General features: G+C 43.2%; 1 protein-coding gene across 1 annotated transcript in view; it reads right to left on the bottom strand.

Moving 5' to 3' along the window:
• Window positions 1-6483: 6483 nt before the first annotated feature.
• The window catches only part of LOC116662184, a 70023-nt gene continuing 51465 nt past the window's right edge, over window positions 6484-25041 (bottom strand). The window contains exon 7 of the mRNA XM_032475621.1: window positions 6484-7551. Coding sequence (XP_032331512.1) covers window positions 7246-7551 — 306 coding nt within the window. The 3' untranslated portion in view covers window positions 6484-7245. The remainder of the gene's footprint in view (window positions 7552-25041) is intronic.

Genomic DNA, 25041 nt, shown 5'->3' with positions numbered 1-25041 from the left:
GTGTCCTAAGGGTTTAAAGCTCACTGGGGAGCACACGTGAGATCTCATCCAGTAAATAATCTGGGGTCTTGACTCTGACTTGTCATGAATTTGGCATTCTCATAATGTTATTTCTCTTAAAATACATCTAAGCAATCGTTTTTGTGTGATGGTTATGTGTGCGTATGGGTCTTGAAGAAACAGTTGTGGATGGAAGTGTGGGCATCAGTGGTACCAGAAGGGCTGGTGGCCCTGGGGGCTGCCTGAGTTCCACACCATTTGATACCAGCTGTCTTTCAGATTGCAACTTATTCCAGAGCTCACCGGGGCTCCCATCTCTCACTATGTGTCTTGAGAGAATATTTATTCAGAGGGAAGGGGATGGGGTGCTTCCAAGTCTGGGTTCTGGGGTTCCCTGTCTAAAGGTGGTACTGGCACAAATCCTTTATTCGTGGAGTAATGAAGCCCCCCCGTCTCGTGGCTAATTGGGCCTCCCTGTCCTTTTTCATCTGAGGATCCTGAGGGCTTGGGTAAGGTCCCCAAACCTGTTTTTGGTGAGTTTTCAGCCCTATCACACCACCTGGGTTGCCCCATTTCAGTCACATGACTTTGATTTTTGCAGGTAGGTGTGAATCCTGGACAGTGCCTGGGACTTCCAGGTTTCCCCTACAGTAGGGACACTGAAGAAGGTTCACAACATAAGGTGTGTTCAGGGGCCTCGAGGACAAGTAGGGACTCACAGACAGATATCTTGATGGGTGGCGATCAGGCCCGAGTCTTGGAAGAACAGAGATTCCGTTACTGTTGTAACAGTGAACTTGAGGGAGGAATTCAGGAAGGTCTGATGCAATTGAGATTAAAAATATTATATGGTTTTTATTGTTAGCAGTCGTGGTTTTTAACCCTTAGACCCAGTCCCTGCTTTTTATAAGAAATATTTTGTAACCTTTCTTTTTTGGTGCCCGAAGTGAACATCATAGAAAATGTAACCTAACTATAAATATGACAAACAAATAGACAGGTAGATGGAAAGATGTAGTACCTAAATTCTTATATTATGGGATATTTTACATTCTATGCTAATTAGTGACCTCTCAGGACAAAAGACACATACAAAGGAAGTCACTTCTAATAAACTATTTTTCCAAGGCTTACCTAACTGGGAAACAAGTGGCTTCACAATGTTAGAGAACTTCCCAGGTCTCCGGGGAAAATTCCTTGTCAGAGTTACACTTGCTGATGGTGTCCTGTGCCAAGTGCAAGCAAATGTAGTTCGGAAGCTGTCTGGAGGCTGACTCTGGGGATTCCTTCTCCGTCATAGCTGTGAGGGTGCCTTGCCTTTCTTGACTGCAACCACAGAGGCGATTTTAAATCTCTGAAAACAGCCATACCAGTGTATATCATAACCCCCACAAGATATGTTGAATAAAGTAGAAAACTTTAAGTGTCTCCTTTAGGATAGAAATAGGATATAAAATAAACCATGATTTAAAAAATTCTAGTGCCCAAATAACTGCTAAATTACACTGGCTGCATTATTAGGCTAGACAACTTCATTACTGCTTTTCATACCACATCTTGTATTTGAATTTTATTTATCTTTTTTTTTCCCCTAAAGAAAAGAAATCATTTGGTGAGTTCTTGTGTCAGAGGTGACGAGCAGAGTGCAAGTGTAAAACCAGGAATCATGATGCTGGTCACTCTAAGATCAGCTCTGTCACTGCACAGATCATCTTAACTCATTTTACTGCACTGTTTTGAATTACCTCCTCACTTGGAAAAACCCCTGTGTCAGATTTGTTAGCAAAACAATTCTTTTTCTTACCTAGAACATCAGTGATGTTTTCAAGATGATAAAAAAAAATTTGCCCATGGCATTTAAACAGTTGCTTGTTCTCGTAATTCATGGTTCATGGTCTTGTATTTGTCACAATTGGAGAACTGTGTTTTCTTTGTGCAAATTATCATTGCTTTGGTGACGCAGGGACACATGTCCTTACTGGATGGAGTATGATAGTAGTTGTTTGCATTCTCTCCCTAAATCTGGAGCCCTATGTTATGTTTCCTGTTAACTTAAAAAATAGGAATATTGTTATTTACCTAAATAGTTAACCTCACACCAGTGATGCATATCAAATTGGTCCAAATATGAATTCCAATATTAAATGAGACAGTAATTTCACAACCCACTGTTTCAAAAATTTGGATTGATGGTCCAATTATACCAGGGATATTAGCTGTTTTAATTGAATCAATCATTGCTTTCTTCAATAAAATTTCCATTCCATCTGCTCTTTTGGTTTATTGTTCTTCAGTGTTTCATTTGCTTTCTTTCCCAAATATATATGGTTTTTGCTTTTGACATTGAAAATCATTGCTGGTTTTGCTACCTCATGCTGGAGAGGAAGCCTTGTGACTATTTTATAGTCACTGATTTCATGGTTGTATGAGTGCTTAATACCACCTTGCAGGGGTGTGGAGACCTAATGAAGTGCGTACCTAAAAGGCTTAGTCTACATTGAGTTCAGGGTTAGTGTTAGCAGCTCATGTCATCAATATCATAATTAATCCATTACAATCATCCTCTATTAATCAGTGTTATCCTTCTAACTTCTCCAGGAGAGGAAATGTAGTATTCTAAATGCAAATCTTTTCCAAACTTTTAGTCAATTCAACAACTTTAAAGCTTTGCTGTCAATAGGACTGTGTGCCTTGTATCCCTACTTTTGCTCCTCCTGATCCAGGATGTGGTCTCCACTGCTGATGATCCATGAGACACTGGATTCTTGGTCCCATGGCTCTGTGTGGTCTGGGACATCTGGGGACTTCAGCACTGTTTTAGGGGCTTTGGGTCCCAGCTCTTCATAGCATGACTGAGATGAGATCTGTGGGTTCACCCTCATTCTTGAGTGTACGGTGCACTTTTTCTAGAATCAACACAAGCCACCGTGGCAGCACTGCTTTGACCATGTGCTGGGACAGTGAGCGCTTGTCAATCCTTGGATTTAAAATTTTCTGTTCTAATTTCAAAAATGGGGTATATTGACAGATACACTCCATGTAAACAGAAGCTCTGTGGAGTTTTAAGCAACTTATAAGAGCATAAATATTCCTGAAGCAGCTAACCTTCCTCCCAACAAGTGAGGAGCAAGGCAGCAAGTCCTGGGTACCTGTGGCAGCCAAGCTCTGCAGCCCAGGCTGCTCACTGAGGCGCAAGGAGAAAAAATTAAAAACCTACTTCCATGTTGTCTTTCACAGAATCTCAGAACTGAACGTTTTAATATCTAAAGAGGGGTGATTATTTTTTTAACAAATTATTTTATTTTTTTCCTTTTTCAGTTTTATTAGGTAGAATTATTACATTTCAACTCCACATATACATATTTCATGTAAATACATGTATAGAGTATACTGCATTTTTTAGTTTACATATATGTACTAATTATTGTTTCTAAGAACAGATTAGAGCTTTAGATTTTTAAACTTACATAGTTACCAGAGGAATAAAGCCAACTACAAAAGAATAATAAACAGAATATGGTAATCCAATCACAAAGGACAGTCAGATGTGCTTACACATATTCAAGAAATCAAAATAATAATTAGTTCATTTGTGGTCTTATTATTATTGTTATTAATTTTAGATTCCTCATAAATGAAGTCATATGGCATTTATCTTTCCCTTTCCACCCCACTTCAGTTAGAATGACAGTCTTCAGGTCCATCCATTTTTCTGCAAATGGCATCTTATATGGCTGAGTAGTATTCCATTGTATATATATATCATTTCGTCTTTATCCAGTCATGTGCTGATGGACATTTGTGTTGTTTCCATATTTCTTGTTCTATGTCCCTTCTAGCAACAATTACTGATTTTAAATATTTTCCACCTTAAAATCCTTCCTGAAGGAGATGTGGTAACAGGAATCAAAAACAGTTACAGCACAGGGTTGTGTGTGATGGGCCCTGGGGGCTTGGTAGAAAGCTTGGCAGAAAGGATTTCAGATTCTGATCAAATGATTCCTCCTCTTGTAGCCCTGCTGACCGCCTCTCTCACTGCCTGCCCTACAAGTCTATCCAGTCCCTTCTGTCAATCCCACTGTATTGTGCACAGATTTTGTCCAACTGGTGTCATCCAGCAGGTACCTTAGGTGAGGCACCTAAGCTCCTGTGTTGGTTTCTTCCATCAGCCCTTAACTTCCTTGGGAGCCAGGACTGTCTCATTGCCCCAAGGATCCCTAATGCCTAGTGAGATGCCTCATAAAGCTGGTACATAACGAGCACATGGGTCAAATGGAAAAACCTGATCAAAGAAAATGCCCCCATTTTTCAGACATGCCTACTTGAGTACATAGGGTAAAATGACATGACTTCTGGGATTTGCTGTAAAATACTTCAACAAAGGACAAATAAAAGATAAAAGGTCTGAATAAAGGAAATATGGAAAAATTTGTGAATTCCTTAATTTGGGTGATGGGCTTATTGTACTATACTTGTCAATGTATACTTAAGTTATTTTATAATTTTACTATCATTAGCTGAATAGCAAGTATTAATACATATTAATTGAAATCCTTAGAGCTGACCAAACTTACCCCACACAAAAACCTTAATGTCCTAGTAGTCTGTCTTACAGAAATCTTTTCCCACAAAGACAGAAAAAAATGGAAAGACAGATCCCTGCAGTATTTCCACATTGTCAAAAGACCAAAGATCGATACAAAATAAGAGATTCTAAAAAAGATAAAGAGGCTGAAATCAATGTCCTGAAAACCTAGCTAAGAATTCTAAATGGCCCAACTTAACTAACCTCAGCACCGCTGCATCAAGAAAGGGGCAAATATCACCTAGTGAATTTTTTTAAATAAATAAATTATGATCCAGTTCCTACCACAGGCAATTATGATAAGACTGAGTATATGTTTTAACACCAAATAGTGTACAAATCATAATTTCCACTTGATTCAAACTGCTTCTTCTATAAAACTGAATCTTTTTATTCTTAAGACACATTTGTGGCATATGACCTAGTGATAAAATTTTCAACTTGCTTGTATTCAAAACGTTCACCAATGTGAGAATTTATTACATCAACTAATGCTTTTTGGGAAACCCATGTGCCTTGTCACTCTCTTTCATAAGATTTCCTGTGGAAAATTCAATCTCTCATTCAGGAAAAGGCTGAGCAAAAGGTCTGATGGAAAACCTTCATACACGGCAACACAAGAAAATGAAAATGTCTGTGAGCAGCCCGTGAAGCTGGCAGACACACACAGTGCACGGCTGTGTTCCCACCTTGACTTTCTGTAACCAGCGGGGAAAATGTGCATCTCAAGAAATAGACATAAACGCTTTTCAGGTCCTGAGAACACAATTTCCCTTTCAGGGTTTAGTGGACTTCCATTTAACTCTCTGAGAAATGTTTAAAACAACAGAACAACAGTGGAGATAGGGTTCAAAGTAACTTTTTTGTCTTAGTGAAAATAAAGCCAGCTGATAGTTATCATTTTTACTTTATTTGATCTCACTCTCTTACTTTACCTCCCCAACATCCTCCACAAAATGATGATAAACTTCCCCTCTTGGATCAGAAGGCTAAGTAGAAAGTACCAATCACATGGAGGTGTGCTTTGTTGTTTTATTTTTTGAAAGAAACATGTTTCATTCATGCAATTTAATAATTAAGATCAAGAAACTATCTCTATTCAATAAATGGTAGCAAACACATGTCATCATAGCTGCTCATCAAATTTGGCCCCATGTTACACACATTTACTTGGACATCTGCCATGTGCTGTCATGGGACATGGTGAGTGGGGACAGGGTCTCTGCTCTCACAGGGCACACAGCCTGGTGGGGGAGGCAGCGTTCAATCATTGCCCTTTTTTTTTAATGTACTTACAAATTATGGGAAATGCTATTTAAAAAGAACAAAATGAGTCAATGAAAGTGAAAAATACCAGGACTGTATTTAGGCTGAGGGAAGACAGGGAACCTCTTTGAAGAGCTGACACTCCACTGAGACCCAAAGGACAACTCCAGTGCTGCAGGTGAAGGGCAGGGACACACTGATAAAGGGCTGATATCCAGAATATACCAAAATCTCTTTAAACTCAACAAGAAGAATGAATAACCTGATTAAAAAATGAGCAAAATGTCTGAACATATACCTCATCAAAGAAGGAATCTAGAAGCCAAGAAGACTATGGAAAGATGCTCCACAGCATCTGTCATCAAGGGGATGCAAACTGAAACAGCGAGGTCCCATTGCATACATGTCAGAACTGCCAAATCGCAGAACACTGACAACACTGAATGCTGGTGAGGATGTGGAGCGATAGGAATTCTCATGCATTTCTGGTGGGAATGTAAAATGGCCCAGATACTTTGGAAGACAGTCTGGCAATTTTTTACAAAACTAAACATACTCCTACCATATGATCTGGCAGCTGTGCTCCTTGGTGTTTACTCGACGAAATGGAAACTTATGTCCACACACAAATCTGCATACAGATGTTAATAGCAGCTTTATTCATAATCACCAGAACTCAGAAGCAACTAAGCTGTTCTTCAGTAGGTGAATGGATAAATAACCTGTGGTCCGGCCATAAAATGGACTATTATTTGGTGCTAAAATGAAATGAGTTATCAAGGCATGGAAAGACATGGAGGAACCTTAAATGCATATTATTAAGTGAAAGAAGCCAATCTGGGAAGGATCTGCAACTGTCTGATTTCAACTGTATGGTGTTCTGGGAAAGGCAAAACCACAGAGACTAAAAGATCAGTGGCTGTCAGAGGTTAGAGGGGAAGGAGCAATGAGTGAGGTGCAGCCTGGAGCATTTTTAGGGTCACTAAGACAGACTACTCTGTATGATGCTGTGATGGTGGATACGTGCCATTTTACATCTGTCCAAACCCACAGAGTGCACACCACCAAGTGTAAATCCTAGTGTCAAGTATGGTCTCTGGGTGATGATGATGCGTCAGTGTAGGTTCACCCATTGTCACAAATGCACGCTCTGGTGCAGGCGTCAATAGTGAGGAGGCTGTGGGGACAAACTGCAGTTCACACACCCAATCCAGCCCCAGCCACCGCTGTGAATAAAGCTCTGTGGGTGTGTGAATTGTCTGGCTGCTCTGGCATCTGAACAGCAGAGCTGATCAGCTGCACCAGAGACCAGAAGGCTTGCAGACCCTGAAATATTTACTCCCAAGCCCTTGACAGAAAAAGTCTGCTGAGCCCTTTTCTACATGAATCAGAATTCACCCTGATGAGACAGGACAGCAGGGCCCAAACCAGGCATGGTTAATGGGACTGAAGCAATGTTTTAGTTCCAACACCTTTGTTGAAGTCCTGCAGATCCAGCGACAGAATGTAGCCGGAAGTGTCTGCAGAAGGGGTCGGTAGCAGGTCTTCCCACCAGGCTCCAACATGCTGGGGGCCACGTGCTTGAAGAAGGCAGACTTGCAGTGGAAGATGATCAACTCATAGAGCTTGGAGAGGATGCTGCACTGCTGAATTCTCTCCTCCTTGGAACACTGAAGCACAGGAAGAAAAGCAACAAGCATCTGAAAGAAACACGTAAGTGAAAAAAAAAAAAAACGTAAAAAAGGTTTTCCCATAAAACAGAGACTCGAGGACACAGGAAGGAAGAAAAAGGTTGACTTAGTGCACTGATGGGACCGAATGCTGAAACGCAGGGAAGCAGTGCTGTGCAGACACTCTAGACCCCCTCTGGGCCCCACCTTTCCATGTTCAGCCTGTCCTTTTACTAGAAAGGCCTGTATTCCCTGAAACAGAGGAATCTGCTACCTACACATGAGACACAGAGAAGGGAAAGAGGAAAAGGAAGGGAAAGTAAAGGAACAACACTTCATCTAGACCCTAGGATTTGGGCGGGACTTTCACCAAACACAACTTCTCAAAGCACAGAGCACACAGTGAAAGGCTGACAGAGTGACTGCGACTTCTGTTCCTTAAGCACCAGCTACCTGCCAGCACATGCTGCGCCCCTTACTGAATCATTATAATTATCTCAGAAACTACTACTACCCTGGCTCACAGGCAAGGAAATCTGAAACTCGGGGAGGAATTATCATCCTGGACAAAGTCCCACAGCCCAGGAGTGTCAGAGCTGCCAGCAGACCCTGGACTAAAATGATCCTCATCACCACAGGCCCTGAGCCTCAGGCTGAGGTCACGTCAAGTCTGCATGGGTCCAGAGCACGAGTCCGTGGGATAGGGAATGCTCCCACTTGAAGTGCCAGGCCAAGACCCTCAGGAACCTGTGAAATGAAACGAAATCCCCAAACTCGTTTCCAACCCACTGCCCTGTCCAGGAAGACTGCTCAGCACATCTGCACTGTCACCTGTGCACAGGCTGAGCAAGGGGCCCAGACAGTGATGTGACTTCCCAGTGGAAGTGGCTCAGAGACCACTTCATCACAGGACAGACTCTCCCGGCTTCCAACATTAACTCTCCATTCCATTTCCAACTGGAAAGTAAGTTTAGACATGTTTTCCTCTACTAGAAACAAAGAGAGTGGTAACATCAGCAGGAAACTCAAGACAGAGGAAGAGTCTCCTGGCCATCTGGAAGGATAGGCCAGGGAGGGAACAGAGACAGGAATCAGAAAGACCCGAGTTCCAGTCCAAAGTCTGCACATCACTCGCTTTGACAGTTTCCTTATTAATACAGGTGATAAAATCTAATTATGATTGTTGGGAAAACAAAATGAAATAAAGTATGCCACTAGCATAGGTCTAAAATCCTCCATGAGTGTTCAAGAAATGGATGTGATTGTGGTTAGTTACTGTCTGTGAAGCCTTGGGTGCTAAGCCCACATCAGCCAGCCAGAGATGTGCCAGAGAATGCCTCACCAGCCAGCAGCCTTCTCCAACTTGGGAACTCACAGTGTCTGAAGAACAGGCAGTGGTGGATGCTTTGGGACACTCTGGAGGTAGCACTCAAGTGATGACTTTAAAAAGCTGGGGAGAAATTAGGGGACCATACATTTCAAGTACAGAAAACACATTCCATGTCTACCCATATTCATCTCTAGCCATGATTATTCAGAGAGGAAATACATATTCAAAATTACACCAATTTCCCACATAAGTGCATCAAAACTATTTGGAAAGATTGTAACTTTCTTCTTTAGATCACAAAGCAGGCATTATAAGGTTTGTACTAAGAGCCCTACTTGTAAAACATCTGCTAACAGAACTGGGTTCACTATCAGTCATCATCATTCAAAGAGAAGGATGGAAAGGAACAAAGCCAAGTTAATACACTCCAGTCTTTTGATGGGTTACAATGTCACAGAGGAGACGGACAGGTCAACAAGGAACCACTCTGCCGTGATCACGGAGCCGGGGAACGGGATGGGCGGCAAGATGTATGATGCAGCTGCAGCTGTGCCCTTGCTCTTAGGCAGGTACCCAAAGTCACCTTGACAATGTGTCAAACACTGTGCCCACGTCCTCATCACCTGACATGTATTAAAGAGAAATGAAAGCCTATAAACGGCCAATACACTTGGTGGGTATAACATCCAAAGAACAAACTCACAGTTTGACAACTGGTAATCCCGGTTCCCTGGGATTCATTCTTGGAGAACTTTAAAAACCCCTCCTCTGTCCTCAAGAAGTGCTGCCTACTTGTCCTATCTTTGGCTCAGGGATGGAGCACGTTCATGTGGACTTTAATGTCTGCACAGATTTGACTGTCTTTCTCCAGGTTCACTTGTCCATTCTGAAGAGGCCTGAGCTAAGTCCATCCTCTGTAAGATCTATTCCCTCCAGTGACAATTCTTCGAGCCTGCAATTAAAAGCCAACTGAACAAGACTGTCCTCAGCTAAAAATATCACCCACTCTTCACTGATTTCTTAATCTCCTCTCCTGGCTAATTGCAACAGACTAACACCTCCATCCACCAAGATCCCCAACTATGTCAGTGTGTCTCCCCAAACAGAAAGTAAGGTCTATAAAAGAGAAGACAACTCCATAGTCACCTCTGAATTCCTAGCATATAGTGATGTCAATAAATAGAACTATGATTATGGCTTCTTTCCTTTAAAACCTTTTTGGTTATTTAAATGAGACCTTGGAAGAGAGGTATTTGGGGTCCAGTATCTTGATCCAGAAGACTCTGGAGGCCTTTTTTGGAATGGCTGTTCACTGATTCATTCAAAACACAACTTCTCATTCCAGGAGGAGCTGTGCTTTTCTGCCAGGAGTTTGTGGTCACTCTCATGCCAGAACAGCTTTAAACTAAATCCTTACTTTGGATTTGTTTTTCCCCCCTTCTAACAAAATTGAATTTCCTTACTTTCTTCCCTTGAGGAATGTTTGTTTTTTGTTTTTTTTTTTTTTCTAGTTAACCCTTTAGTAAACCAGGCTTCTCAGGATGGGCTTGGCCTTGAATATGATCAGCCATCCAACTCCAAGCCATCCAACTCCTGCCCTCCTGTCAGGGCAACTGAAACTCAGTTCAGGAGCCAACTGGCACCTCAGGGCTTCTAAGGCTTGCTTATCTCCCAGAATCCCTGCTTTCTGGTTTGTCTTGACTTCTGAGGAGTTCCCCTCACTTTCTCGACAATTAGCTGTGCAACTTGAAAGACGAGGAAGGAAGGATTTATTTCTTAATCAGCATTTTAAGTAACGTGTAATGAAGGTTTTCACGAGTTTCTAGAACCCACCATTGCCGAGACAGAAAACACACTAGATATTTTCTAAATTTAGGTATCATGTGCATTTTTTCTTTTCTTTTGTTTTCTTAACTGCTAACAGATGTTTTTTAATTAAAAAAAATAAGGCCCCAAATAGGATAGAGCCTTGAAGGGGCATACAAAATTAAAGGGCAAAGACAGAAAAATGATAAATACTCTACAAAGTTAATAAAATACATACACTATGGATCAGATCAGCAATTCTCAGTAACAGCTAATTGAAACATGACCATGAGGTAAAATATCTCTCCTGTTAGGAGATGGCCAACAGAAAATAAAATTAAAACAACAAACTAAAATTCTAAGTCTGGTGAGGTATACAAGGCTACCAGCTAAATGCATCTTCTTCCAGAAAAGAGGGAGGCTCACCAGCTCTTTACTGTGGAGCCTGAGCCCAGGGGAGGGCGGCGAAGTGAACTCTGTAAGTACCCAATTAGCAAAGCGAGTGATGAATAAAGAGACGTGAGCTTTGATGACAGAGATGATACTACTATTCACTTGTCCTGTAAAGTATGTCTTCACGTTCAGTGATCAATACCTCGGGGTCCTCAGGTATTAAGATTATAGGCAAATGCACAGCCCAGACCCAGACCTCCTCTGTGAGCTCATGACACTGCACTTAGATGTCTCAAGGGCACCTCCAACTCCACCTGTGCAGAGCTGTCTTTACGGTGCTCCTCCCATTGCCGTCCTGCCCAGGGCCCCTGATTGGGGGGCAAGGTCTCCCTGCCTCTCCCAGCTCAGGCCCATCACTCACAGATGTGCCTGGACCCCTCCTTCAGGGCCCAGATTTCCTCAGTCACCGAGTCCCACCACCCACACCAGTCCTACCAGGTATTCACTGGCACTCAGCACTGACTCTGTGCTGGGGACCATGCTGCACACTGTGCACACGTTATCTCACTGGATCTCCACAGCAGTCCTGGGAAGTGGGTACATCACTGCTTCAATTGATTAGGTAAATTGTCTCACTTCCTTGAGTGCGTCATTCAAAGTGACACAGCTACTGAGCCACAAACCTGAAACTGAAAACCACTTGAAAATTGAACGCTGCTACACCTTGCAGCCACCCTACTCTGACTCATCACAACACCTTCTGCTGAGCCTTCTGAATGTTTCCAAGCATTCTACAAGCACAAAAGTGATCTATGAGAGCCCCCCACTCCCCTACTTAAAATCTGTCAAAGATGGTCCACTTCCCTTAGGAGAAAGCCCCACCATGCCTGAGCACAGCCCCACGGCCCAGCATCCTCGTTCCCTGCACGGCCGTGCCGCCTCACCCACCACGCAGCTCTACATGTGCCATGTCCAGGACAAGGATGCTGACTCCGTACAACCCAGGGCTCGTCACACTCGAACAATGATCACCCTCTTCAGTGGTCACCCTCTTCAATGCTGACTCTCAGAAAAATGTTTTCTCAGGATGAATCAATATCTTTTTCCTTACAACTTCCAGTCATTGATAATGAGCTCCCCCCAAAAAAAGAAGACTTAATTCTCAGTCTCCTTATCTGTAAAGTGAGAATAACAAGGAAATATGTGAGGTTTTAAGAGAAATTATATTCATGTGAGACTGAGAGACAATTCCTAACATACAGTAAGCACTCAATATGTGCTTACTTAATATTATTAAGAATATTCCATTCCAGCAACATTAAATCAATGCTTTATGGCTTTGTCCAACAGACTACTGACAAACTGTTGAATGAACCCCTTTGAGCAGATCAGCACAAGTGTACTGGGAGAGGTAAGTGCTGACTCCAGTTACAGCTGCAGCCAACCAGTACTAGGGGGAAGGGGCAGTTTGCTCAAACTCTTACATGTTGTTTGAGCATTTAGTTGTAGTTATTGAATAAAGACAGGTGTTCTTTAGTCAAAGCTCCTGAAACATAAATCTTCAAAGATTGATGCAACTTAGGTTTCAAGTACAACACTCTCATTAGAAATTATTTGAAAATGATAGTCCAGCTCCTCTGCACATGAAAAGGGCATGTTCTTAATGTATCTGACTAAATACACCAAAATGGTTGTTTAAAAGAAATTAAGAAGAAGCCATCCTGAATAAGCTCTCAGTATCATCTGCACAGTGCCCCACCCAAGGTTCTCATTTGTCACTTCCACATAGGTGTTCAGGTAGCTTAACCTGGGTCTTGGTTTCTTATAACATGGGGGTGGGAATAGTTCTGGATAGATTTATGTAGCAAATATAAACCTAGCGTATTTGCTGTATATGAATCCTAGAAATAAACAAATTGATATATAGTCCCACCCTTAAGAAGCACAGTCTTTCCATTTACAACAGCATTAAAAATAAAATGAGAGGTATATTTAACAAAAATTTACAAGATTTGTACATTGAACATTTTGAAGTACCACCAAAGAAAATTTAAAAGATCTACATATATGGAAGACATCCCATGTTCTTGGAATGGTTGACAATATTGTTAAAAATGTTAAAACTCCCCAAAGTGATCTACAAATTCAATGGTATCCCTATCAAAATTCCAGCTGGCTTCTTTGTAAAAATTGAAAAACTGATCCCAAAATTCATATGGAAGTGCAAGGGACACAGGACAGCCAAAACTCTCTTGAAAAAGAAGAGCAAAGTTGGAGGACTCACTTTAAAGGTTACTACAAAACTATAGTACTCAAGTCAGTATGGTACTGGCATAAATTTGGATACATAAATCTATGAGACAGAATAAAACTCCAGGGAATAAAACCTTACATTTACAGTCAGTTTTCCACAATGGTGCCAACAACACTCCATTGAAAGAAAAGTCTATTCAACAAATGGTGCAGGGACACCTGGGTATCTGCAGGCAAAAGAATGAATCTGGAATCTGGACTCCCCTATTGTATATAATAAATAAAAATTAATTCAAAATGGATCACAGACAGAAACTTAAGAACTAAACCTATAAAGTTTCTAAAAGAAGACATAGTATAAATCTTTGTGGTCCTAGGATAGGCTATGATTTCTTAGGTACAATACCAAGAGCACATGTGATAGAAGAAAAAAAAACAGATAAACTGGACTTCATCAAAATTAAAACATTTTTGTTGCAAAGGACATCATCAAGAAAATGAAATGACAGGGGAAGGGGGTAGCTCAAGCGATAGAGTGCGTGCTTAGCAAAGAAATGAAATAAATGAATAAACCTAATTACCTCTACCATAAAGAAATTGTTTTAATGTTTAAAAAAAGTAAAGTGAAATGACACTCTGCAGAACCGGAGAAAAATTTTGCAAAGCATGTATCTAATAAGAGACTAGCATCCAGCATATATAACAAATGCTTACAACTGAACAATACAAAGAAAATCGACCCAATTTTTAAATTTGCCAAGGATTTAAATAGATACACAAATGGCCAATAAGTATATGAAAAGATGCTCAGCATCACTAGCCAAATAAAAATCAAAATGAGATCTCATCTTACACCCACTAGGATGGTTATAATCAAAACATGGACAATAACAAGAGTCGGTCAGGAGGCAGAGAAATGGGAACCCTCATATGCGGCCAGTGGAAAGGGACAACAGTGCAGCTGCGTTGGAAAAGTCTGGTCTTTCCTCAAAAGGTTAAAGTTATCATATGGCTCAGCAGTTCCACTCCTACATATAGAGTCATCCCTCAGTATCCTCGGGGGGTTGGTTTCAGGAACACCCACCCTGGATACCAAAATCCAAGGATGTTTGAGTCCCTTTACAATCAGCCATTTGTATCCATGAAGTGGAAACTACAGATATGGCAGGCCAACTGTACAGCCAACAGAATGAAAACATTCTCACAAAAACTTGCACATCAATATTCATAGCAGTATTATTCAGAGTAGCCAAAAGTTACAAACAATATCCATCCATCAATGAATGGATAAACAAAATTATCAAGAATAGTCCCACACACTTTTGGTCATTGAATCTTTGACAAAGGAGGTGAGAACATACAATGGAGTAAAGACAGTCTCTTCAGCAAATGGTGTAGGGAAAACTAGACAGCTGCATGTAAATCAATGTAGTTAGACTACTCACTCACAGCATACACAAAAATAAATTCAAAATGACTTAAAGACTTAAACATGTAGAAAAGACACTATAAACCTCTTAGAAGAAAACATAGGCAAAACATCTGACATACATCTCAGCAATGTTCTTCTAGAGCAGTCTACCCAAGCAATAGAAATAAAAGCAAAAATATACAAGTGGGATCTAATTAAACTTTCAAGCTTTTGCACAGCAAAGGAAACAATAAGCAAAACAAAAAGACAACCTATGGAATGGGAGAAAATATTTGCAATAAATGAGAATTACAAGGGCTTACTTCCCAGAATATATAAACAGCTTTTACACTTAATAAGAAAGAAAAACAAACAATTCAATCCAAAAATGGGCCGAAGACCTAAACAAACATATCTCCAATGAAGACATACAAATAGCCAATAGGCACAAGAAAAAATGCTCAATATCATTATCAGAGAAATGCAAATCAAAACTACAATCAGGTATCACATCACACCTGTCAGAATAGCCATCATTCAGAAGTTCACAAACAACAAATGCTAGAGAGGCTGTGGAGAAAAGGTAACCCTCCTACACTGTGATGCGAATGCAGTTTGGTGGAGCCATTGTGGAAAACAGTACAGAGATTCCTCAAAAGACAAAAAATTGACTTCCCATATGACCCAGCAATCCCACTCCTGGGCATATATCCAGAAGGAACCCTAATTCAAAAAGGCACCTGCACCCCAATGTTCACAGCATCACTATTTACAATAACTAAGACATGGAAACAACCTAAATGTCCACTGACAGATGACTGGATAAAGAGATTGTAGTATATTTATACAATAGACTACTACTCAGCCATAAAAAATAATAAAATAATGCCATTTGCAGGTACATGAATGGACCTGGAAAATGTCATTCTAAGTGAAGTAAGCCAGAAAGAGAAAGAAAAATATCATATGAGATAGCTCATATGTGGAATCTAAAAAAAAGAAAAAAATAGACAAACTGATCCATGGAACAGAAAGAGACACAGAGACATAGAAAGCAAACTATGGTTACCAGAGGGGAGAGGGTGTCGGAAGGGATAAATTGGGAGTTCAAGATTTGCTGATATTGACTATGTATAGAATAAAGAGCAAGTTTATACTGATAGCACAAGGAGATATATTTAATATCTTATAGTAACTTATGTTTAAAAAGAATATGAAAATGTATGTTCCTATATAACTGAAGTGTTGTGCTGTACACAAGAAACTGACACAACATTATAAACTGACTAGACTTCAATGAAAATATTTTTAAATAGACCAAAAAAAAACAAAAAAGGATATTATCAAACCAAAAGAATAAAGTACTGATTCAGGCTACAACATGGATGAACCTTGAAATATTATGCTAAAATAAGCCAGACACAAAAGGGCAAATACTGCCCTTTTAGGTGAAGTGTATCTAAGCATTCATCGTACTACTCCTGTAAATTTTCCAGAGTTTTGAAGTCTATCAAAATAAAAATAAAGTATATTACTCATTAAAATGTGAAGGAAAAGCCGGGCTGGTCTAACAAGATAACTCACAAGTCTAGGAAGGTGAAGGAGAGTCTGGGCTGGGCTAACAACACAACTCACAAATCTAAGTATCAGAATACTGATCTGAGTTCTGCTGGACTAACTCATAAATCTAAGTTAATTAGTGTTGGTTTGCTGCCTCCCTGCCTCCACTTTTGTGATAATGATGCTGCTAAAGCTGTTCCATGCCTATTGGCCGAATACCTCAAGCTTGTATTTTACCCTATAAAACCTCACGTGCACGTCTTGGAAGTGCTCAGAGCTTCGGAGCAGAAGCCCCTCTGAGCCCGCCGGTGTAATACATCTGAGTACTCCAACCCTCTGAGTGGTACTTGTTTCTTGGCTGGCCTGTCGCTTCCGTAACAAAAAAAAATAAAACGATTCCTCACAGGAGGGATTTAAGTATTAAATGCAGAAATGCATGTAAATCTCCTGGAACAACAATTTGCACGTCCACAGACAGTCACTGCTGTCACTGCCACTCAGAGTGTGGTGCCAGCGCTGATGAGAGCTGCCTCCACTCACTCCCCTGAAAACAGGAGTGAGGGCCTGGACTCTGACAGGCAGGGTGACCGTGAACCTGGGTCAGAAACAGCCACGCTCCAGACTCTGTGTTACCCAACTTTCTTATACAAACTGCTACATGTAACATAAACACGCTACAAGGGTGCATCTTACAACACAGGGAATATAGCCAATGTTTTACAATAACAATAAATGGAGCATAACATTAAAAATAATGAATCTATTCTACACCTGAAACTTATATAATATTGCAAATCAACTATACCTTTATAAAAAATTAAACAATAATTTAAAAATTTTATCACTTTAGTATTCAATTCGGTTTTTAAGTAACTACTAAACAGCTTAGAATGTATAAAAGCATTTAAGTGTGATAAGTTTGTTTACATTGTTACAGAAACGACAGGCCAGTTAAGAAACAAGCACCACTCGGAGGGTTGGAGTGCTCAGATATATTATGCCGGCGGGCTCAGAGGGGCTTCTGCTCCGAAGCTCTGAGCACCTCCAAGACGTGTGCATGAGGTTTTATAGGGTAAAGTACAAGCTTGGGGTATTCGGCCAATAGGCATGGAATAGTTTTAGCAGCACTATCATCACAAAAGTGGAGGCGGGGAGGCAGCAAACCAACATTCCAAAGCCAGATATATATCTTTGAAAACCCAGCTGGCTAGCAAAAAAACATGAACAGCAAACCATCACTAATTAACTTAGATTTACAAGTTAGTCCAGCAGAACTCAGATCAGTATTGCGATACTTAGATTTGTGAATTATCTTGTTAGCCCAGCCTGGCTTTTCCTTCACAATATATTTATTTACTTTCAGCCTCCTGCTAAATGAGAACTTAAACAATTTTTTAAACACAACTTAACAACCATAACAACAAAAAGACAAAAGTGAGAGTGAAGAGAAAATGGAGATTCAATACTTAAATGAAACCAGGGGGAGGTAAAGTCATAAAAATGCATGCCATGAAGTCAGGGTAAGTGTTAAAGGCCGACTAGAAATTCAGCTCTAAGCTTCTTGGCAGCTAAAGCAAAAAGAAAAAGATGATGGGGTGGGTAGTAGAGCTCAGTGGTACAGCATGTGCTTAGTGTGCACGGGATCCTGGGTTCAAGCCCCAGGGCCTCCACTAACAGATGAATACACCTAATTACCTATCCCCCCCACAAAAGAGCCCCAAAGAAAAGAAAAAGAAAAAGTTCCTTCTTAAAAAAAAAAAAACTGAAGTTAAATTTAGATTAAATACTTTTTAAAAAGAAAAAAAAAATGAAAAAGAATTTGAGTGACAGAAGCCATAATGCCTCTGAGATAAATCTGCGGTGGCTGCTGGCAGGTCCCCAGGTCCCACGTGGGAAAATCCAAAACATCCTTCTCACCACCCAGAGTCATCCTCAGGCCCACCACACCCCTCCCCCTGTTAAATGCAGGAGCACACGCAAGGGGCTCAAGCTTCAGCCCGGCCTTTGCTCTTTCTCTGTCATCATGGTGAGACAGGATGGAAGGGGGCAGGGCACAGCCACTCAAGGAATGCCACAGCAATTAACATCAAAATGGTAAACGATTCAACCCCCAGTAGGCCTTGAGGCTCAGGATGAAGAGATTTAACTTCTAGCAGATCTTGAGCTTCATTATACGCCCATTGTAACATTAACATGGTGAATAACATGCCCACAGGCACCATGGCAGTCCCAAGGCTAACCACAAAATGTCAAAGTGTGGGAAATGGCCAACTCCCTGGGAATCCCAGCCCCTTCCCCTTAGTCTGGTCCTTCTACTTATTAGCATATGAAACCACCAAACCCATAAAACCAGCAACACGGGCCTCGCGGTGCCCCTCTCTCTATGGAGTGTGTGTCTACTTTTAATCTGAGCACCCAACCCCCACACCTCATGGCCTTTCTGTTGCCTTTCAATGTATCTCTCTGAATAAATCTACCTTTACTCAACTGTGGCTTGCTCTTGAATTCTTTCCTGTGCGAAGCCAAGGACCCACGCCTGGTGGGACACATCCCAAGGGCTCAAACGAAGCCTGGGACACAGCCCTTCTCATGCCCCACATTTGTTTTCCTGTATCAACAGGACTGGGCTGCGAAGGGAGCTCTGAGGCCCCAGCTAAGGGACAGAAGCAGCCCCCAGGGCTCTAATTGGCGGGCAGCCCCTCCCCCAGCAGGGGCCCTCGGGTCTGCCCGGTTCTCTGTTTTGCTGACTTCCCACCCAGAAAGCGTTCTCCCTATGCCTGTCCAAACAAAACCCTTCTCTCCTAAATACAAGACCATCATGTCACAGTCTTCTTGTTCAACCAGGAAATGTTCAGCCCCCTCTCTTTTTCCTTCCCCAGTAAAGAATCTGACTTTCCTCCCTTCCCATCCCACCTTTTCTTTCTTTGTGAGAACTCTGCACTCTCCACACACCATCCTGAAAGCAAGTGCCTTGCTGGCTGGGACCGAGCTGTTTCAGTCTCATAGAGCCTGTGTCCTTTCACTTTCCCCTTTCTACCTTAAAAAGAATCCTTTCCAGAGTCTTCCACCCCTCTGATTCTGAGCTTGACAAATTGCCTGCCGAGGATACAGTTACTATGTGCATATCTCCCAGGTTTTGGCTAGGTTTCCTTCATAAAATCTTCATTAAGGAGAAGCATCAAGAAGTTTAAAGAGGCTGTCAGCAGAGGGAAACTGATGTGGGGTTTTAGGAGGTGAGTGGCCCAAATGAAAAAATGCACGAGGAGTTGCCATACTGCTGGACAGACTTTAGCCGGAGACATCATGTGGTTAACAACATTTTATTGCCACAGGGAGGTGCGCCTATGATGCACCTGTCCTGCTTTTATCTGTTTTCTGTCAGCACATGCATGGTCTGAGTTTCTTTGTTCATTAGGCTTACAGAATATCTCTAGCACATGCGTACTTCTATTTTTTTTGTTCTAAATCTTATATAATTGATGCATGCATGGAGCAATTATTTACTGCATACTACAAACATGCTCTGATCGTGGCCTTGGGTCCCACGGCCTTAACTCATCTCAACACCAGCTCACATTCCACCCCCTAGGTCGTGGGAACCCTAGCCCACAGGGCAGAGCATTGTGCCCAAAGGCTACAACAACAGTACAGAGTACAGCATCCTACCAATACACAGACAGCAACAATAGCCAGGACAGTTAGGCTCCATTTCCAGGAGGACGTCAAGGATGACCACCAATTCTTAAGGGGGTTTTGAGTTACATGATCTATGTGATCCAATTCCTGATCTATTTCATGCAGTGCCTTAGCTACTTCCTTCTGGTGATCAGGTATATAGATACAACATTTAATATATAACATAGCACTTGTGCCTCCCTGGCTTGCAGTGAGAATATCTAATGCCATTTTATTTCATAAGACTACCTTTCACATCTGGGTAGTCTCGTCTAACAATTTCTCTATAGCTCTTCTAGTAACATTCAGTACAGCTGATATGTGCTGAGCTAAAGCTTCTACCTGCAATTTAACACTGATGGTCCCAGAACCAGGCAGGAACAGGGCCATGGGATAAAACCACCAAGCTGCACGCTTCCCCCGGTGCCACCGGTGTGCAGTGGGTCCCAACTTGTGGGGCGCTCTGTTAAAGTGGGCCGGATATGTCCGGGCAAGTAAGCTCTACCCCAAGTACAGCACCCTGTCCATTTAGCTGGGAGATAAGACCATCTGTGGGTGCCACATACCCACAGATACCCTGGTGGCAGGAAATCAGTGGGTTTTGTGCCAATTAGAGGTCGTCCATCCCACCAGGTGGAGGCATTAACATTATAAGTAATTTTGGCACACAGCTCTTCTGGGAGCCACCCCACTGTGTGGTTTGGAGCCTCATGTTCAAACCGCTGCTCAATACAGAGGGGGCTTAAATTCCTCACTTTTACATGAACACTATTCACCCATCCCCACCCATTCCATACAGTCCTTCCAATTGGGGGGGCATTGCCCCACTCACGTCGGAGTATTTTTTCAATAGTCTGTCGCCGCAAGTCCCAGGGCGATCTCGCTGTCCTGTTGGCATTCCATCAAATCAAGGTGCTCCAATTAGCTCTGGACGTGGGGTGGAGGTGCCACGGCAGTCCACCTCCTGTGTCTACAGGAAGTTCAGTACAGACCCAACATTGAGAGATGTTGTGGACTTGCGTGAATGTGTGTGCCCAGGAGAACATGGTATTTGCTGTTACCCTGGATGGAAGGACAGAGCAGAGGTGGATACCATGATTGGCAAATCTCTCCCTTCTGGGAGGATGGAAGCCACTTTCTCATCCTGTGAGAGTACAGTGGCAGGAAGGGCTGTTTGCCCTGGGCGGTGGTACCACACCAACCCACCCACACTAGGTTGGTTACACTCTGGGAGAGCTTCAGGAGCTATCAGTGGAATTGCCCAAAGCTGTAGGGCTTCTGCTCCTTTAAGTAGGGACACTCTTGTTTTCCCTAGAGTAACCTGCACATCAAAAGGCCATTCCCCCACTCGTGGTGTTACCTGCAGGGCTTTCTCTAGCCCATCACCCCATGGTTCCAAAAGGGCTAGCCAGGGGCCTTCAGTCTGAACCTGATTCTTCCATATCCAGGTGTCCTGTTTTCCTGAGTTCAACACCCTGGGGGCACGTAATATTAACACATGCCCCACTATTGAGACATCGGAGGCAACCTGCATGGACCCAACTCTGAGCCTCCAAATAGTCCCTTGCAATAACTTTTCCAGTGGGCTCATACCTGAACGGCGAGGTTGTTCATTCAAAAGACGTACCGCCTGCGGCAAGACACAGTTCTAGCCTCGCCCTTGTGGTTTGAGAGCCCTCAGTTTGTCCTTTAATAGGCCATTGTACCGTTCAATCATTCCTGCTGCTTGAGGACGTTAAGTCACATGCAATATCCAGTTAATATCATTTTCCTTGGCCCATTCCTGGGTCTGTTGGGCAGTGAAAGGGGTCCCTCTATCACTTTGTATTTCTAAGGGAGTCCCATAGAAGGCCCGTAAAACTTCCAGTGCTCTAATAGTAGAGTCTTGTGTAGCTCGGGGCACATGGTGAGCAAAACCTAGACCAGTAGTGGTGTCTACTGCTGTCAGTAGGTACCGCAAGCCCATACTCGGAGCAAAGGGGCCTATGTAATCTATTTGCCATACCTGCAATGGCTGAATTCCCCGTGCAATCTTTCCCATCTGTTGGAGCCATCACTGCCAGTGTGGGTGGTGCTTAGCACACCATGGACACTGCCGCACGGCATCTTTGGCTTCACTGTGGCTCAGGTGCAGGCCCCACCTGTCGGCTACCTGCCTCATTGTGTACAAGCCAACATGACCAAGTTTCTTATGGAGCCAGGGACCTATATCGGGTCCTGGGACCATAGCCTGTACAGGGCGGAGTTGGGTTAGCATGTCAGCATCATCATTGCCTGGTGCCAGGGCTGGGCGGTGCCCTGGTATATGGTAAACAGTATACTGGCCTTCTTGGCCTTTGTCCCATAACTGTTTCCACATCTGTTGTCCCCACAGGGGCCAGTGCCCAATCATCCAGTCTTGCAGGGCCCATTGGGGTAACCACAATGTAAGGCCTCGATATATGGCCCAACTATCTGTACAAATCTGCAAGGCGCTAGGTTCATTCATCAACACCAGCCATACTGCCCGTAACTCAGCCCATTGGCTGGATTGGCCTTCTCCGGTCTCATACCAGAAGGCTTCAGTGGCAGGGTGCAGTGCTACTGCAACCCAAGTGGGCAGACTGCCCTTACAAGATCCATCAGTATACCAAGCAGTTCCCGGGGGTGGCCCTTTCCCTTCACGAAAGGGACTGGGCACAAGGTCCACCCCTTGTTGTGGGAGCATTTGTACATCAGGCACAACAAATTTCATAGGCCCTAACACCTGCTGCAACTCTGCAGCCAAGGGGCTAGTGGTGTACTGGGCTCTCTGTTCCAAATAAGCACCCCACTTCGTCAGAGTTGGGGTTTGGGCAGTTCCTGATCGGGGTTGCTTTGCCCATGTCTGTACCCATCCTGCAATAGGGTATGTGGTCTGCACTTGGACCTCTTGCCTCCCCGTCAGGGATTCAGTAGCAATCAAGGATGTATAAGTTGCTAGCAACTGTTTCTCAATAAGCGAATAATGACATTTAGCCCCTTTTTACAACTGAGACCAGAATTCTATGTGCACTTTCCGCTGCCCATGTTTTTGCCATAAGCCTCAGCCATATCCATCATTGTCCACATGGACTGTCAACCAGAAAGGGATGTCTGGATCTATAGTGCGCAGTGCTTGCACTTGGGCCACTGCCCTTTTAGTTTCAACAAATGCACATTCGGTCTCATCAGACCAATTCCAGACTTCTCCCTTTTTAATCAGTTTTTTACAGGGGTTTGGCTATTTGGGCCAAATGAGGAATAAGCACCCGCCAGTATCCCAGAAGACCTAAATAAGTCTGTAACTGTTTAACTGTTTCAGGGCGGGACTATGCCTGGATTTTGTCTATTACTGCTTCAGGCAGCACTTTTGTCTTACCCGACCAGACAACACCCAAGAATTTGACAGAATATACAGGTCCTTGCACTTTGTCCTCATTCACGGCCCACCCTCAGCCTGCCAGGGCTTCTCGCAGTGCTGTGGCACCGGCTTCCAAATCTGAAAGAGAATCAGAGGTTAGCATTATGTCATCAGTATAATGGAACAAGCAAACGGTATCCGGTTTGCTCCACGTAGCCAGGTCCTGGGCCACCAGGCCATGACACAGTGTAGGGCTGTGCAGATATCCCTGTGGCAACACAACAAATGTCCATTGTCTGCCTTCCCAGGTGAAGGCAAACTGTTCTTGTCTCTCAGGGGCTATGTCTATCGAGAAGAATGCATTAGCCAGGTCAACCACATAGTGACAAGTACCCAGTTCATGGGACAGTCGGTCCATCAAATCTGTTATATTCAGCACAGCGTGTGCATGGGGGGAGTGACTTTATTCAGTTCCTGATAGTCCACTGTCATCCTCCAGGAGCCGTCTGGCTTCCGCACCGGCCATACTGGAGTGTTATATTGGCTATGCGTAGCCCGAATTATACCAGCTTCCTCAAGCTTCAGAATAGCCTGTCCTATTTTCTCATGGCCTCTGGGCAATCGATATTGCCAGACATTCACCACTCATGTGGCCTGTGGCAAAATCAAAGGTGCATGATGAGGATGCCCCCATATAACGGTTTTGACCACATGGACTCTCAGGCGAAATTCCCCTTGAGTCATCTGTATTTGCAATCCTTGCAAAATGTCTATCCCCAGAATGTATTCAGCTACTGGGGATATATGCACTTCATATGCAGCAGGGGGCAGACGGCCAATGCCCAAAATCAGAGTCACTCATTTAACACACATTTGCTTGTTTCCATATCCTTCTATATCAAGCCATGGTCCCTGAAAATGCTCTGGATTTCAATGCACCAATGTAATTTCAGCTCCTGTGTCTACTAGTGCCAGCACTCGCTGTTTATTCATGGGGGACCAGTGAATAGTCAGCTCAACATGTGGCCTCCAGCCATCGGGGTGCCCCATGTCCCAAACACCTTGGCCTTCCTCCTAGTCTGGGAGGAAATCAGCAAAGGCCACCTCTCGGGCCTGATGGGAGGTTGGCAATGGAGTATATTGTTGCTCAGGCCGTAATTTCTTCCATAAGGCCATCAGCACCTCCAATGGCTGGCCATCTAATTTTACACGGTCCAGGCCAGCTGCCAGTAAATCACACCATATCTGCCAGTGATCTAGCTTTTGGGGCCCTCCTAAAATTGGAGCATTCCCCTTTTTCCTCCTTGGTGTGGACTTTCCTTTCTGCATCACTGCACGGGAGGAGGGGGTCTTGGACTCACCTTGAGTCTTGGCAGCACGTACCCCCTTTTGGTGCACCTCTATGTCTCCCAGACGAGCCAGAGCCTCAGTTACTTCATGTATGGGGCGGTCTACATATGGTGATAGTAGCGCCGCCATAGTCCCAAACGTTCCTGTTGGGTCATTAGCCAAAATCAAATCTGTCTTTCGAGCTGTAAGGAGCTCATTATCTGGATGCTCCCAGGGGCAGTGGGACCGGAGCTACACAGGCATAGCTGCTGTCAGAGGCAGCGGAGCTAGGACCATGCAGATATCTTTCTGCTGTGCTGGGTCTCTGCTTAAGCTCCTCTTCTTTGCACTGCAACTCCTCCACTTGCATCTATAAATCTCTCATGTCTTGGCTAGCATGCC

The sequence above is a fragment of the Camelus ferus genome, chromosome X (assembly GCF_009834535.1).
Source record: "Camelus ferus isolate YT-003-E chromosome X, BCGSAC_Cfer_1.0, whole genome shotgun sequence".
Lineage (NCBI taxonomy): Eukaryota > Metazoa > Chordata > Mammalia > Artiodactyla > Camelidae > Camelus > Camelus ferus.
The sequence above is the reverse complement of the archived record's forward strand: the minus strand, read 5'-3'. Positions and strand labels throughout refer to the sequence as shown.